General features: G+C 39.3%; 2 protein-coding genes across 2 annotated transcripts in view; both read left to right on the top strand.

Moving 5' to 3' along the window:
- The first annotated feature begins 423 nt into the window (after nucleotides 1-423).
- On the top strand, nucleotides 424-6,674 carry rpia (ribose 5-phosphate isomerase A (ribose 5-phosphate epimerase)). Its single transcript, XM_039672690.2, has 9 exons — nucleotides 424-727; nucleotides 1,712-1,772; nucleotides 1,846-1,901; nucleotides 1,993-2,052; nucleotides 3,255-3,319; nucleotides 3,445-3,513; nucleotides 3,815-3,956; nucleotides 5,450-5,549; nucleotides 6,437-6,674. The coding sequence occupies exons 1-9, from the start codon at nucleotides 551-553 to the stop codon at nucleotides 6,532-6,534; spliced, it is 828 nt and encodes a 275-aa protein (XP_039528624.2). The 5' UTR covers nucleotides 424-550; the 3' UTR covers nucleotides 6,535-6,674.
- A 1,699-nt stretch (nucleotides 6,675-8,373) lies between these two features.
- Nucleotides 8,374-18,051, top strand: part of eif2ak3 (eukaryotic translation initiation factor 2 alpha kinase 3) — a 31,645-nt gene continuing 21,967 nt past the window's right edge. The window contains exon 1 of the mRNA XM_039672462.2: nucleotides 8,374-8,860. Within this exon, the coding sequence (XP_039528396.2) occupies nucleotides 8,565-8,860 (296 nt within the window). The 5' untranslated portion in view covers nucleotides 8,374-8,564. The remainder of the gene's footprint in view (nucleotides 8,861-18,051) is intronic.

Here is an 18,051-nt window from a genome sequence, read left to right as displayed (position 1 = left end):
GAAAATTTTACTAAACACTCAATTAATTAGTTTTACAATCTTTTTATTAACTTTTTGAAGCTTAAAAATGGTAGTTGATAAGAGAAGAAGAAAATGGTAGCCTTTAGCTCTCAGAATTCTTTAAAAAATATCTTTATTTGTGTTCCGAAGCCTTTAAAAAAACAATAGTCTTGCATAAGCCGTACGGATTTGGAACGACAAGAGAGAGTAAATGATGATGATAGTATTTTTATTTTTGGGTGAACTATCCCTTTAAGAACGGGTTTGCGCAACCGACTCGTTTAAAAGATCCGACTCAAATGACCGATTCATTTCAGAGTCGATCGGACATCGCTCCTGTATTCTGTTCTGCTATTGGGTCTAAGAACACACCCCTGTTGCGAAATCACCTGAACTCGTACTTCTCTGACAGGTGTCATTTTGACTAAATTTTTTTGATCGTCCTTTAATATATTGTTTACTGTCCTTTCTGTTTCGGTTCCGGTTCGGCGCGTGCATGTATAGAAGTGTGGCAAGTATTTTATTGTTGTGATCGTGAACGCGCTGTGTGATGAGGCTGCAGAGGTGGGCTGAGTTTGCAGTGCTCAATCGCAGATCTCTCCTCCTCTTTCTGCCGGGGGAAAAACACGTGTGTAGCAAGAGCAAGAGCAGACGATACCACGGCACTCTCATGGCTGAAGAGGCCAAAAAATTGGCAGCTTATGCTGCTGTAGACAACCACATACAGGTAAGGCTGTGTATTATCCTTCGTTGTGACACATTTCCATCAGTTACGTCAGTTTGACAGGCTGAATGGGCGCATTAAACACTTATCTAACGTTAGCGTTATTCATTTAACGTTACTGTCGTATCAACAACAGAACTGCAGTTCAGCTGATTTACATTTACTATGACTATGTGCTTTGACAGTCACAATTTATAGTGAGTATCCGCTGTGACACTTTAGCTTTGATCATGCTAGTTGGCATGTTACATGTTAAATTATGGTTAACTCCGCAAGAATGTGAGTGTAACTCATGTGGCTTCAGTTAAGCACATGTGATGATTTATGCACCAGTAAAGTAAGCTAGGTGATATAAGGACGCTAAAGCAGCTCAAATTAAACCTTTAGAGATTAGCATCTTTCGAAATAGCTACGTGGTGTAAACGGGACTGTGTCTAACCTTACTATAAATAATTAATTGTAGCAGATCGGTTCTGATGATGAGTTCACCCGAAAATTCTGTCATTTATTAACTGTTACTCACCCTCGTGTCGTCCCAAACTCTTGTATAACATTTTATTTGTATAACAGAATATATTTTTGATGAAATCTAAAAGCTTTCTGTCCCTCCATTGATGGCTACACAACTACCATTGACCCTTGGAATCGTAAAACTAATCCATATTATCTGAGCGTTTGTCCATTTTTTTTTAAGAGACTCATTCGCTTTATGAAACGTTTTATAAAATATAAACATTGATCAGTAAACATAAACAGCTCAATCAAACCTGATTGACACGAGACTGTTTTCTGAAGAAGCTCAAAAGTGCTGCAAAACATTAAAATATGGCTGCCAGCCACAACTAATTGATAAAATCGATTATTATCGACCTAGTGCACCTCCTTTACTGACTCTGTTGAAAGAAATAATGAATTCAAGATCTTAGGTCTAATCAGTTTTGTTCCCTTAACGTGGGACTGCATTTTGTTTTTTATTTTTTCTCTCAGAACAATCAGGTAGTTGGGGTGGGCAGTGGCTCGACTATCGTCTACGCTGTGGACAGGCTGGGTAAGACATTTAATCTAATATTATCCACTTATGCTTATATAATAATAACTAATGGATGGTATTTTCTTTCTAGCTGAGAGGGTGAGAGAGGAGAAGCTGAACATTGTGTGTGTTCCCACGTCCTTCCAGGTCAGTATAAACCTTCATCTGCTGACATAACACTCTTTAAACACTATTAAACACTTGTGTTATAATGGATTCATTTGAATTGTTGATCTAGGCCCGTCAGCTGATTCTGCAGCACGGTCTCCCTCTTTCTGATTTAGACAGACATCCTGAGGTGAGTTTGGGAGGGGGAGCTGGATCTCATACAAAAATGACCGCTCAATATGAATGTTCAGGATGATGATTGGAAAGATGATTTAGACTACTTAACAGCTCAAAAAATGCCTGTTTAGAATTGAAGACTTTAGTATAGACCTATTCATTGGGCAGGCTGATTAATTGGATGATATTTGACCTGATATTTTTAGTGCACGTTTAACTACTTAAGAAATTCTCATTCCGCCTTGTATCAGGCTTTGCTTTAGAGGTTTATGTGGAACTGACAGATCTGCAGTTTCTTTCACTTGCTCTTCCATTTGGCCTAAAACACTGTGTCCGTGCTGCATGTCGACCACAAACACAGAGGTTTTTCAGATTTTACATCATGGCTTTCTGTCCATATTTCTATATTTCACTGAAAACCGAAAGTAACTCACTCTCTTGGTAAATGTTTACTTTGTGAATTCTTGTACCCGGGTATAATATAAGTCTACTACACCATTATGACTCAGTTTGCAAAGACTTATTTCCTACTAAAGCAAGGCAATATTTGACTCTGGTAAGCGTATCCATAGCAGACTGGTGAAAGTTGAGGTTTTCCTCCTTATTTGGCAAACGGGAAGATAACAGCCTTTTCTCTGTTTCCTTCAGACAGCACCGATTTCAAAAAAATATTTTAGCTTTCTACTTGATAAGGAGCCAAATTTAATTGAAAGCCATTTTGCTAGCGGTGAAGAATGGCTTTAAATTGAACAAAAACATGTACATTTTCTCTCAATATTGTTAATTGGTTTTGGTAAGAACAATGGATAGTGAACAACATGTGTATAACAAATAAATACATACAAAAAATCCAGATGACATTACAAATAACATAAAGTGCCTAAATAGAGTGCAGAGGAAGACAAATCATGTTTACAAGGGGATAGAAAACAGAAAAATCATCATTTAAAAAAAATATGTAAAAATCTTTAAATTCTGTTATGTAAATTTTGGAGAAATGTTATGCTTGCGTTCACAAATGTAAGAAATATTGTCAATTGAGATTAACTGAACGCAGAACAAAATCGTCATATCAAATCTTAGAAATACATTTTCAAACTTTCACTTTGAAATCTGCTGTCATGTTAATGTTAATGATGATTTCAAATAAATGCTATTCCGGACAAATTATTTGATTTGAGTGCCCTAAAGAGTTTTTTCATTTGTGACTTCTAGCTGGATGTAGCAATTGATGGAGCTGATGAAGTGGATGCTGCTTTGAATCTGATTAAAGGAGGAGGGTGAGTTCAGAAAACCTGTTTAATTCAAGGATATCTTCCAATTCCTCTTCCATGTTCTTTTGTGTGAAACCCCTAAGGTGTCATCAGGTCTTGTGTCATGTCCTTCCTTTCCTCCTTCAAAACAGAGGATGCTTAGCCCAGGAGAAGATCGTAGCTGGTTGTGCCAAACACTTCATTGTCATCGCAGACTATAGGTATGTGGCTAATGCTTTTATCCAAAGCAACTTTTACACTTCATCAGTTCATGCATTTCCTGGGAACCCACCCATGGTGTGTTGCTCTACTGTTTGAACTACAAAAAAATTCAGTATATATTTAGCAGCCCATAATTACCACTGATCATGAGGTGCGTGTAATAAAGCGTTTAACAGAAGTCATGTGTCATTATAACTCAGCTTTGTGGTTGCTATAATTATGTAAGAGTCTTCTACTACATGTACAAACTATAGGTTCAGATGTGCTCATGTGATGTCATTTTGTTTTTTGTGTGGGTAGAAAGGACTCAAAGGCTCTGGGGCAGCAGTGGAAGAAAGGTGTGCCGGTGGAGGTCATTCCGATGGCGTATGTGCCCGTGTCCAGAGCCATTGCCCGGCGCTTTGGAGGAGAGGCAGTGCTGAGGATGGCAGTCAGTAAAGCTGTAAGAAGTTCATTTTTGTTTATTTGCTATTACATTACATTAAAGGAGTAGTTCACTTTTAAAAAAAAACGTTTGTTGATATTTTACTCACCCCCATGTCATCCAAGATGTCCATGTCTTTCTTTCTTCAGTCGAAAAGAAATTAAGGTTTTTGATGAAAACATTCTGGGATTTTCTCCATATAATGGACTTCAATGGGAACCAAACTGTTTAAGGTCCAAATGAGAGTTTCAGTGCAGCTTCAAAGGGCTTTAAACTTATCTAGGACCCTTCGAGTCATGACTCAAAAAAAGATTTGTTCATTTTGATGATTTTGAGTTTGAATAGGAGTCACGAACGCTCATCACAGAACAGAGCAAGGCAAGTCTGGTGTCGTTTAAAGCCCTTTGAAGCTGCACTGATACTCTCATTTGTACCTTGAACCGTTTGGTTCCCATTGAAGTCCATTATATGTAGAAAATCCTGGAATGTTTTCATCAAAAACCTTAATTTCTTTTCGACTGAAGAAAGAAAGACGTGGACATCTTGGATGACATGGGGGTGAGTAAATTATCAGCAAAAGTTTTTTTAAAAGTTAACTACTCCTTTAATAAATTACAATGTCCTGTCCTAAAATATGAACTCCTCTCTTTATCTGAATTCATTTGAACTGTATCAACCCAAAGAGCTTCATTTATCAGACAAAATAACTAAGGGTGTGTTCACACTTGGCTGGTTTGGTTTAAAACGTTTGTGAGGTTTATTTAAATTAGTGTGAACATCCGAACTAGTGCACACCAAATAAGCAGACTGAGACCCACCTTTTCAATGGGTTTCATCCACTTCCAAACAAACTCTGTTGTGCACCAGCAGACCATAGACCAAAGACAACCGAAAACAGGATGACCTTAAAGAGGACCGGATGCTCAAAGATTCCCGGTTCCTCTCATCATTAAAGCAGTGTTGCCTCATTACAGTTTAGTACAGGAATCAGAAACACCGTCTCCTTGCAGCAGATCTTTGTTGTGCAACCAAGGAATCCCTACTGCTGTTTTGACTCTTAATCATTTTATAAACTCTTTACGAATTCTCAGCTGGTAAAAAGTAAACACCATCATATGTACACATACAATGAGCGCATTTAGCCCAGCACACAGCGCTGTTTTGGGTGTTCAGTAAGTTTCATTTCAAAATATACGCCATTAAAGGCTTTTTATTTTTAATCTTTAGGCCTGGAGTTCAAAGTGACCGTGTGAACGGCCGCTAAGCAAACCAGGACTAAATATAATATTTCCTGTTTTGGTCAGGACCAAAAGAACCAAGAGAACCAAACTACAAGTGTGAATACAACCTTAGTCAACATTTCTGTTTCTGCAATGTTTGGGCTGACAACATCCTACAGTTTATATATATGTATATATATACACACACGCACATTATTTGTCATGCTCCCTATCTGGACATTTTTGGATATGTGTTGTATTCATCTTATGATTTGATTCTATTAAATTTAGGGTCCAGTGGTTACTGATAACAGCAACTTCATTCTGGATTGGAAGTTTGAGCATGCTCAGAACTGGAAAGAGGTCAACACAGCCATTAAGATGATCCCAGGTGTGTACAAATGAACAGAATACCACTGTTCTTCCATCATCTTTCTTCTCTCTACATACCAACTGTTCATATAATATTTATTTAAAGGAGTAGTTCACTTTAAAAAAAAAACAAAAAAACTTTTGCTAATAATTTACACACCCCCATGCCATCCAAGATATCCATGTCTTTCTTTCTTCAGTCAAAAAGAAATTAAGGTTTTTGATGAAAACTTTACAGGATTTTTTCAATATAATGCACTTCAGTGGGAACCAAACAGTTCAAGGTCCAAATGAGAGATTCGGTGCAGCTTTAAAGGGCTTTAAACGACACCAGACGATGAATAAGGGTCTTATCTAGCAAAACTATCGGTCATTTAAAAAATAAATAACAGTTTAAGTTTTAGAAGCACAAATGTTCGCCTTGCTCTGAGCGTTCATGACTCTCCTGTTCAAACTCGTTGGTCAAAATGAACAAATCTTTTTACGAGTCATGACTCGAAGGGTTCTAGATAAGACCCTTATTCATCGTCTGGTGTCGTTTGAATCTGCACTGAAACTCTCATTTAGACCTTGAACCATTTGGTTCCCATTGAAGTCCATTATATGGAGAAAAACCTTAAATTATTTTCGACTGAAGAAAGAAAGACATGGGGGTGAATAAATTATCAGCAAAAGTTTTTTTTTTTTTTTTTAAAGTGAACTATTCCTTTAAGACTTTAGTAATTAATTAATTTAAAATGTTTTTGAAAGTCTTACTCATCAAGGCTGCATTTATTTGAAATATTATCAATTTAAAACAACTGTACGACTGTGTTTATATCTATCTTGCCGGCCCCAAACCTCTGAAACGGTAGTGAATACATATATCCCTAAATACCATCAATGACTGTTCTCTCTTTTATGAAGGTGTGGTTGAGACGGGTTTGTTTGTGGGGATGGCTGAGCGGGTGTACTTCGGTATGGAGGACGGAAGTGTCAAGACTAGAAATCCTCCTGTGAACTGAGAAGATCCTTCCTCTGCTCTTGTGATAGACCAGCCTGCACACCTCAAGTGCCGTTCACACAGACTCTGGCAGCTTTCCCTACAAGTTCTTTTATTTTCTGGTACAGAAACCGTTAGATGTCTGATCAGGGCTGGTGTGTACACTAAATGGGGGATTTTACACATCAATGCTACATTAGGTCTTCTGGCCTTTCCTGTTTCTTCTCTCATGTATTCTGTCTGAATAATTCTGCTAATGTAAGCTGCAGTTACAGTCCTTGTGTCTACTATGTCATTTTGCCTTCTGTGCTTCTTTCCTTCTTTCCATGCTCTTCTGTGAATGTTGTATTGCATGAATGTCTATTCACACGCATGAATATAGTGGCCTGTAATGTATCTGTGCCTATGTAAATGTATATTTTCACAAAGAATAGTTGCTAGCTATCACATCGAAATTGATCGTGAATACGTTTCTGTGTGTTGTGTTTTTTTTTATTATTATTTTTTTTTGTATGATCATTTTGAAACCGTTTTGGAGAATCTGGTAGATTTGCTCAGACATTTCCAACATGAAATCTCAAGTGAAACTTGTGGCCTTTTCCTGCACACAGTGGTTAGTTTAATTCATTGATCAATCGTTTCAGAGCGTTCTGCCCCTGGACAAAATAACCATTTGAAATGATGTAAAATGTCACTCATCTTTTGATATTGATTTTGTTTTTGTATAATTTTTCGATGTGCCTGTGGCCATCAGCACAGTGTTGTTGAGGGATGAAAGCAGCAGTGAGTTGGTGGCACAGCTTAAAGCCTTATCTTCTGTACATTTATTGACTACTCAGTTCTGTTAATGTTAACTTCCCAGACGTCACTGTGATTTTGGGGGATTGTACTTCTTCAAATACCAGCTTGTTTTACTCTCCCAATTTGTACTGTTATACTGAAGTTTTCAAATGTTGTGCTCCAGGCTGAAAATTAATATTAAACTGGACCAATCAATTATGAACTGTCATTTTTATCTGACGTTTTATTAGATCAGAATGGCTCAAACATGAGTTAACAGATTATTTATCAGGCCACAAGAGGGCGCCATTTACATTGCACAGCACAGTAGCCAAAATTCCTGAGTACAAAAAGTTAACGTACTAGTGAAGTGAAAGGCTGCTGAAGGTGCCTAAATATTTGTAAACCTATTATTTTGTAATGTTAGTAGTGTTATTACTCGTCTTTTATTACAGTCCAATAACGTGACGTAATATGTGTACATTATTATTATTATTTTAATATAATCAAAGGAAAATCCACTTACTAATTTTGTGCAAGGGATGAGCAGAGGTTTATTTTCCTATCAAAAAGCCCGGAAATTAAATTGTCAAAATATGTCCGTAAACACACGGCCACGTCGTTATTTCCATCCTTATACTTTTTACCCAATCAGCTTCACTTAAAAAGAAGTAGCAACGCCCCTCTGTTAGAAATCGCAGTAGCGATTTTGATTGATAGCGTGTCCGACCAATGGATTAACTAGAATTCTTTCGCGGTTTCCGTAAACATACCAATGAAATATATTGGAGTCAACCCTTAATATTTATAGGCTGAAACTTTCGCTCTGGCTGCCTTTCCTCCCGCCTCTATTTCTGAGTGACAGGGAAAGCGCCCAATGGAATGAAGTGCATAAGAGTGGCGACACGTCAACAGACTCTACTGTAAAAGACAGTTGTAGGACGCAATCAAAATCTGCTTAGTAGACGAGCAGTGAAGATTGACAAACGCTCGCACCAATCAGCACACACTGCAGGGATTTGCTTCCATTCGCAGCCAATGGGCGTTTGGATACGGGGCGGGGCTTTTACGTTACCACGGCACGGCCAACGTCATGTATAAAGGGAATAACATGGTGCTGTTGAGTGCATGTTTACGTTAAGAGAGGACAACAGAAAGAGATCAAATAGCCTTACGAATTTATTTGTAGAACGCATTTTATAGTCTAGTTTTTAAAATTCACTTTGTATTTTGGTATGTGATTGCCTAACTACTCATGTGCCACTTGTCCCAATGGAAAGGGGGTTTCAGTTTGGAAATGTGTGCATATCTCTGCTGCTGCTGCTTGTTCTGAGAACGTTAACGGTTACTTTGCAAAGTCAGTCTCTCTCAGAGAGAAAACTCGAAGTGGCCCCGACGCCAAACATCGAGGCGGCGGAACATGCTGCCGTTATGGAGCGGCCACTTGACAGCGTCGGAGGAGCCCCGGGTTTCGGAGAAGTGACCGTGGAGGACGACGACTACGGCTCGACAGGAGAGAGCGAAGAGACGATTGGAGACAGCGACGCAAACTTACACCAACACCGGAGGTAGGCAGTCAAGTTACCCCCGAGTAATAGTAGAAGTTTCCCGTTTGTCCGGGTGTGAGACACGTTCTTAGGTTGTCACGTTGCTTTCTGACGTGTTATTCAACTTCAGTAAAGTTGTGAGCTGGAGTTCGTGATGGGCGGATGTTTGCAGCAGTCGAGCTCTCCCTGCTGGTCCACCAATATGTGCGAACATTTACATTACCAAATTAAAACCACGTGACAGTTGCATGATTATTTTAGTCATTTGATTGTCGCTGTCATTTATAACATTGGCCACTTGTGGGCAGTTGGCAAAAAAAAAAAAAAAAAAAAAAATTCCAATAAGTTACCATGACATGGAGATACTGATGACTGACAGAACACTCATCTCCCCTATCGCGCTCAATAGATCGAGTGTATGTTTATGAACTTGAAAATCATACTTGTTGGACTGCCTTATGTTATACGCACAGAACTGTTTTTCTGGAGTTCTAAACTTGTTTTACCGCTATCACTCACACCCTAAGGGGACTTTCTGTTTAGGAAAAACTGCTGCAGTGTTTTGACTGTGGGCGTGCGATGTATGTCAGCCTGACCTGACGCTGACGGAGAGACTGACTTAAGTATTATTTGTAAACACGCTTAGAAGTTCATAAGTTTCAGTTTTGCAGTAATGGAGACGTGTCTTGTGAGCTTTTCACATTAACAACGCAGTTTTATTGGCGTGTATGGGAAATATTTCTTTTGTCATTAGTTGTCCATTTATAGTACACTTATTACAGAGGAAGCCGGTGTCCTTCAGTAGACTGCGGTCTATGGAGGCAGTGAACGCTGCGCTGACGCACTTAACCGCTTCTCCGCGCGCGACTAAAGACGCGTCTCCTGCGCCCAACGTGCTCACCAACTTTCCGGATGTTTTGTTTTTGTTTGTGGCGGGAATTAATTTTCCTGCTCCGCAGACTGAAATATCAGTGTGTTACCGCATCCGAGCCATCTGCCCCACCTTAGAAATAATCAATGTCGACTAGGAGGATGGGGAGGTCATGTGATCTTTCTTTAGAACTAATTCAAGATTAATTGTTTAAAGAACTGTTTGTTTTGGTGCCTTAGTTACTTTTTTGAATCTACAATTCTGACCAACACCTTTAATTATTGTTTTTCCTCCTAGCATTTTTTTTCTAAGCTCAATTTTGTTTTGGGTGGAAATGTTTGTTCTGCAAATGTCACAGGACCTGATAATATCCTGGAGAACACATGATCTGCTCCACTGCAGTAAAAAACATTCCGTCACACCTTGCTTTACCATCTGCATGCTGTCACATCGATGTGTCGCACCCATTCATGGAGGATTTTTCTATACAAGCACAAGTTGGCATGACCAGTATCGGCTCCTGATATTTACAGGCTTTAGAAAAATTACATTTTAAATAAGGAATTAATAATGAGGTATAGAGAACAAATGCAACCTGAAGATTCAAATAATATGAAAGGGAGCAAACAAGACAACCTCTCTGAGTTACAGCGAGGAATCCCAGGGTGTAGATGCCTGTTTTCAGAATCTTCGAAAACCTTTGAAGGCAAAATGTGACTCGTTCTGTTACTTCTGAAACTTCTGTATTTTCTATATTTTGGTGTTTTGACTTGGGATTATGATAACCATATGTTTCGTAGGTGAACCAAACACCTTTGACACTTAATCAATTAAATTTTATTTTATTGATATCTTTTACATATATTCTGTAAATGTTCTATTATATTGTTTATTATATATATTTTAATTGATTTTTTTTGTATATTATTTCAAGGGTTAGTTCACCCAAAAAGGAAAATTCTGTCATGATTTACTTCTTATAATAGGGGTGTAACAGTACACAATCTCTGTTCGGTACCTACCTCGGTTTTAAAGTCACTGGTCGGTACGTTTTCGATACAGCAAAAAGAAAGAAATGCCTGAGAAATTTCCTATTTGTTAAAAGAAAAAATATTTTTAAATAAGTTTGAGTTTTCCTACATCTTGAGACTTTTAGGTTTATAAATGGGAGTCATCTTTGAAGGATGAACAAATAATGTTTTGGTCATCACATTAAAAATAACTTTTACATATATATTTATTTCTATAGACCCCTTTTGCGCCGACGTCACAGTAACGTCACGGCGCAAACTGGAGGCAAAACAAAGTGAAAACTGGAGGCGGCCAATGTAAACCAGCACAGATTCGGCTACATAATAAGGAGCTTAAATTACTTCGATTATTTTTAAATGTCATCTTATTGTGTTGTTTGGTGCAAATATCAATGAAAAATGAATATGCTGTATCTGGATTTTTTATTTCTAGAAAATATTCACATGATTAAAATCGCACCGTAATGACACTCTTTACATTGTCGTCTTCTCTGCCCTGGCTCGGCAGAACTGCGGATCATACACACAAGTCTTGTACAGGACCATTCAGCACATAGTTATAGGCATCTAAAGATTTATATGCCCTCAGTTAATCTTTATGATCGGTTTCTCTATAAGGTAGGTGTAGAAGTCAGGCCTCTCACCCGAGGTAACGTAACGTTAAAGGGATAGTTCACCCAAAAATGAAAATTAAGTCATTAATTACTCACCCCCATGCTGTACCAACCCCATAAGACCTTCGTTCGTCTTCGGAACACAAATGAAGATATTTTTGATTAAATTTGAGAGCTGTATAACTACCACATTGGCTCCTAAGGGACTGCCTCTTGACGGCCCAAAAAGTCAATGAAGAAAATGTTTAAATATCCCAAGTGACTACCGTGGCTCAACTATATGTTTATCAAGCGACGCGAATACTTTTTGTGCGAAAAAACAAACAAAAATAACGAGTTTATTCGACTATTTCTTTTCTTCCTTAAAGATTTCCACGACGCATGCGCGAGAATTGCGATCTGAAGTAGTGTAAGCTGGCGTAAGCAGATCGCAAATCTCGCGCATGCGTCGTGGAAATCTAAGGAATTCTCGTTCTGGCCTACAAGGAAGAAAAGAAATAGTCGAATAAACTCGTTATTTTTGTTTGTTTTTTCGCACAAAAAGTATTCGCGTCGCTTGATAAACATATAGTTTCACATATAGCCAATCTGTTTCTGTCCGTTAAAAATAACTTTTGGAAATAACAATCGCGGTCCTGGACAGTGAGTGACCTTACACATTAAGATAAAATCTGATTTTCTCCAGTCATGGTTAAAAAACAAGCTTTAGCATTAGTGAAGTGGCCAGAGGGATCGTTCTGCCTCCACCTAAGCTCCGCCCACATAAAAGATTAGTAAATAGACAGTAAAAGATTGCCTGCATACTTCCCCTCTTGTCTATACGGTAATGTCTCTATTATGCGACAGAAAGTTGCGTAGTGATGACTCAATCGTTAGCCTATTTTTCACAAAAACAGCATCTATGGAGCAATAATGTAAGATACAAAGTAATGGAGCGTTTTATACATTGTCATGTTTCTTTAGAAATAAATAATGGCCAAATGAAGTCTTTGGACACATCAGATGTAAAGTTATTTGCTGTCAAAGTGACGCCGAAATGAATGGGATTCAATGGGATGCAAACATCAGGTGAAGTTCTGCTACAATGGCGGCTCCCGCGAGGCTTCAACTTTCGGCTGATGGATTACCCCCTTGCGCTGTACAGATGTTGCTAGTCCGAACTGATAAACGATCCATGAAGCACATAATGAGAAGCGCAGTTTCGTTCCACGTTCATTACGCTTGCCATTTGATGTTGCGCAACGTTGTAATGCCCGCGCCAGCGTGAATTTTGTCTGTAGAAAAAATGGTCCAAGGAATCGTTTGTTTTGTATGCGTACCGAACCAGAAGTCTCGAACCGAAACGGTTCAATATGAATACATGTACCGTTACACCCCTTTATATATATATATATATATATATATATATTTATTTTGTGTTCTCTCTCTCTCTCTCTCTCTCTATATATATATATATATATATATATATATATTATACATGTATACAGTGGGGCCAAAGTATTTAGTCAGCCACTGATTGTGCAAGTTCTCCTACTTAGAATGATGAGAGAGGTCTGTAATTTTCATTATAGGTACAGTTTAACTATGAGAGACAAAAAAATCCAGGAAATCACATTGTAGGATTTTTAAAGAATTTATTTGTAAATTATGGTGGAAAATAAGTATTTGGTCAATAACAAAAGTTCAGCTCAATACTGTGTAACATAACCTTTGTTGGCAATGACAGAGGTCAGACGTTTCCTGTAAGTCTTCACCAGGTTTACACACACTGTAGCTGGTATTTTGGCCCATTCCTCCTTGCAGATCTCCTCTAGAGCAGTGATGTTTCGGGGCTGTTGCTGGGCAACACGGACTTTCGACTCCCTCCACAAATTTTCTATGGGGTTGAGGTCTGGAGACTGGCTAGGCCACTCCAGGACCTTGAAATGCTTTTTACGTAGCCACTCCTTAGTTGCCTAGGCGGTGTGTTTGGGATCATTGTCATGCTGGAAGATCCAGCCATGCTTCAAGGCTCTCACTGATGGAAGGAGGTTTTGGCTTTAAAATCTCGCAATACATGGCCCTGTTCATTCTTCCCTCATCACGGATCAGTTTTCCTGTCCCCTTTGCAGAAAAACAGCCCCAAAGCATGATGTTTCCTCCCTCATGCTTCACAGTAGGTATGGTGTTCTTGGGATGCAACTCTGCATTCTTCTTCCTCCAAACACAACTTTTTTTTTATCAAAATGTTCTATGTTGGTTTCATCTGACCACTTGATATTCTCCCAATCCTCTTCTGGATCATCCATATGCTTTCTGGCAAACTTCAGATGGGCCTGGACATGTACTGGCTTAAGCAGGGGGACACATCTGGCACTGCAGAATTTGAGTCCCTCTCGTTGTAGTGTGTTACTTATGGTAGCCTTTGTTACTTTGCTCCCAGCTCTCTGCAGGTCATTCATCAGTTCCCTCTGTGTAATTCTGGGATTTTTGCTCACAGTTCTCATGATCATTTTGACCCCACGGGATGAGATCTTGCGTGGAGCCCCAGATCGAGGGAAATTACTCTTCCCAGCCTGGTGTAGGTCTACATATTTCTTCCCGGGTGTCCTTCAACAGCTCGTTGGTCTTGGCCATGGTTGATTTTGGAGTGTGACTGTTTGAGGCTGTGGACAGATGTCTTTTATACAGATAACGCTGTAATCAGTTAAAGCTGCTCATGATCCGATCATCGCTTCCTTCTTGTTCATTTATAGCATCAAATAAACATGAATGAATGTTGTTTTAGACGCGGAAAGGCGTCAGTACTTTCCGTTTTTCAAGTTCAAATCTTCCCATGTTAAACTTCTATCTCTCCTGACTGCTTTGTCGGTCAAAATGGCGAATGGCGAAGTATGATTAGTCAGATTACCTGTCAATCAAGCTCCACGGAAAGACTCAATACGCTGATTTCAGGCAGCTGAAATCGAAAGCGAGGCTCCGGTGGGAAGAATCCCGGAAGTACAGATAGACAACATGTCTTGGACTACCAACCTGAAGCTGCTGCCGTGATTCAAACTATTAGATGTTAATATCCAATATAGGATATGTATATAGTTCGTTCCTGCTTCTTTTTTTATGTTCTGAATATATATTTATATTTCTACATTAAACACAACAATACACCATCGTATTCGCGACTCTCCTATGATTTTAAAGGGACACTTCCGAGACACTTCCATTTCAAAATGACGGCTGCGTGAAATCAGCGTATTGACAGCCACAGTTTTATAAATTTAATATGAAACTGTTACTAAAACAGTTAACGTAATCCTGCTGAGGATGTGTAGTTTGAAAAGTGTGTAATTAGTGTTTGTGCATGGCCCCGTTTTTATCTCTTCTACTCGTCAGTGCTGTTTCTAATGCCGAGTCTGTCTAACCTTTTCTCCTCCTAATATCCTCCATATCACTCTAAAATATGGAATTCTGTGTAGAATTCAAATGGGTCAGGGTTCTATACTTTTTGTGATTTACACCGACTCGCACATATGATTTGCTCTGTGCTATCGTGTCTCTGGACTGGAGCAGACTGTATGCACGCAGGGACGGTTCATTCATGAAGTCTCGAAACCAGACTTCATTCACCTCAATGGAAAGCATATTTACACTGTCTGACTCTGAATCAGTCCCTATCCCAATTGCATTATGTGCCATTCACCATATAAAAAATAGTAATTGATTTCAGCTGTAGCTTCAAAGTCTATTTATAGTGTATGGGGGCGCTTCTGATTCCAGAGAGCATTTGATTGGACAGAAAATGTGATGAGACGCCTAGTGATATATTGGTGGTACATTAGCTTATAGATAACCTCAAGGAACTTATTCAGACTAAAAGCCAAAAAACTTCAATTTTTGTGCAACATTATAAATGAATGATGTGCTCTTGCTCTGGTACTGTTGATAGCAACGTAGCTACCACAGCTTAATTGCTAACCGACCACTTCACTTCTACTTTTGGCATACTAAATAGGTTGCTTGTTGTGTTATAAAGTACAGTCACCTCATTACATATTTACAGCATAATTAAGTTCCAAATCATTTTCAGTTTATGGAAGAAAAAACTAAAGGTAATATGCATTTTGCAACCTCTGTACCTAACCAAACACAAAGACATTTACCCAAGTAACGGGGGAAAAGTCAACTTTCCATGCGCTACATGATGTGTTGCAAATGATCAGTGCAACAATGCTTTCTGTCTGAATAGCCTGCTTTAAACACTTCTACAGTGCTGGGGTTTTAATGTGAAGTTGCCGGGACTTTGCCTTGACAGTAGTCATACATCACTGGAAGGAGAGGCTGGTCTTTGTTTCTGGTGGCATAGTTATATGTGTCATGCACACTCGAGGGAATTGTGTGTAGTGTGTTTAACACTGCATTGGTTGGGTATCTCTACAGGGGTGAGAGTAGCAGCTGCCTTCACACCTGCTGCCAAGATAAAGCACTCGCTCACACCTTTGCGTGTTTCCCCCGTGATCCTCAATATCAAACAATCTCATGCATTTATGTGCAGTGTTCAAGAATCCGTCAATCACATATAAATAAACAAGCAAATGTCTGGCTTTTATTGATAATGCATGAATGCAAGAACAAAACCTTTGTGCTCCCTTCTCTGCAACACAGCGATGATAATCAACACCCTCAGGCCTTCCCAACAGCATGGAACAGCTTTACTGGGGGATGGTGTTCTCCTGGGACAGTTTTGTGTGTTACACAGCATGGTCGACTGGCAAATGGGAGTCTAACCCTGGAGAGATCTTCTCGCAACAAAAGAAGAGATTGTGGGGATCACTTGTGAGAAAGACACTCTTAACAGCTTGTTCTGTTGTTCAGTTCATAAAAGTCCATTGATGGCAGGAAAAAATAAATAAACAAAATACAAGACACATTGTGAAGATCTTCAAAACCAACCAACTGGGCTCAGTTCCCAGACTAGGGACCACAATTGCTGTTTAAATGTGTATATAATACTGAATTAGTTTGTGGTACTTGTTGTGTTGGTAGTTCCATTTGGCGAACATGATCCAGGTATGGCCTATAGACTAATGTAGATCAGCTTTGCCTCAGTGTGTGTATTTTTGGACTGCTGGTGATTCCTGAGGGACCTTTTGGAAGGAACACTTCGCTTGAGGTGCCCTCACTGATACACACACACACACGCCAATACACACTCACGGTGAAGCTGCTTCTCCGCTGCCTGGTGCAAACTCTGCCAGACGTCTAGCTCCAACTGCCGACTGCTTAGCAACAGCCAATCAGAAGAGCTGAGCTGGCAAACTTATTGGCCAATTAGACGAGTGGAAGGAAAAAGTGCTCAGAATTTGAGTTGGGAGAGAGAGAGAGAGCAGAAGGGAAGGAAAGGGTAGAGTTTGTGTGCTTGTTGTTGTGGGCTTTTTTTTGTCTGACTTAATGGTTATAAAACGAATCTGACAGCTTCTCCATAGTTATCTATGATCTCATGGTTGCAAATGAAGTTCATCACTCTGAGATTAGACGTAGTCGTCTTGCAATCAGGAACAAACTTGGCATGTTTAATGCAAACTTTTGTACTTCAACTGACATTGAGCACTTTTGATATATCGTACAAGACGCTCGGGCTATAAAAAATACGTCTGGTTTTATGCACCGTGTGTTTAAGGATGTCGAATTGGTGTTGTTACTCTTACCCATGTGGCCACGCACACTCTGGACTTGATTGATTTTTGCTCTGTTTATGGTTTGATTCTTTAAAGCCGTTTCTTCATTCATTGCAGAGGACACACCTTACTGCACTGCAGCAATGGGTGGGAAGATGGGAGAGGTGTGGCAGAGGGAGAGATTGGGGAGACGAGGAGGGAGAAAGTAAAGGGGGGACATCGAGACGGAAAACCAAAGGCGCTAGGACCCAGTAGACAGGACCCAAGCTTTCCTGTAGTTTGGTTCCTCACTGCTTAGCAACAACAAATCAGCCACCTAGATCAAGGCCAGGACTCGTCCAATAGGAAGAGAGCAGCACCATGTGACAGAGTTTTGATTTCTCTGCACCGCGCTATGTTGGAGAGATAGAAACAGGAGGAAAATGAGGAGAGTTAAAGAGAAGTGAAATGACAGTGACCTGCTTGATGACATTTGGAATTAGTTTGTGTGGATTTGGTTTTTCATTTTCTTGAGATTTGTGCAAGTTTGTGATGGTGTGTTTGGCATGTGAGTGTTGGAGTGCTTTGAAAATTGGACAGGTTTTAACTCACTGTGTTTAGTTTAATTTTATCATTAAAACCTTTGACTGAAGCTAGGCATGCTGAAATTGCAGTTCAAGATGGACTGAATTTAGCAAGGTCAATTTAGATGGGAGAAGCGCTTATAGTTCTGCATGGTGATAGCAGCTTGGGCGTGTCAGAACGTGACATGGAGTGAGAAGACAGATTAAACATTTACAAACACACACACACACACACACACACACACACTGAGTAAATGCTTTAATCAATACATGGAGAAAAAAACTCTGCATGATGAAGACTGCCGTCAACACAGTATTGGAATGAATGCAACTTTCTTTAATGGGTTGCATTACCCTTAAAGGGACAGTTCACCCTAAAATGCAAATTCTCTCTGTTTACTTGCCCTCAAAGTCATTCCAAATCTTTTTTTTTTTTTTCTTTGAAACATTAAATATATTGAGTAATATCTCATAAAATACAA

This window comes from Pimephales promelas, chromosome 11 (assembly GCF_988280905.1).
Source record: "Pimephales promelas chromosome 11, fPimPro1.hap1.1, whole genome shotgun sequence".
In the NCBI taxonomy this organism is placed as follows: domain Eukaryota; kingdom Metazoa; phylum Chordata; class Actinopteri; order Cypriniformes; family Leuciscidae; genus Pimephales; species Pimephales promelas.
This window is presented reverse-complemented; position numbering and strand designations above follow the sequence as displayed.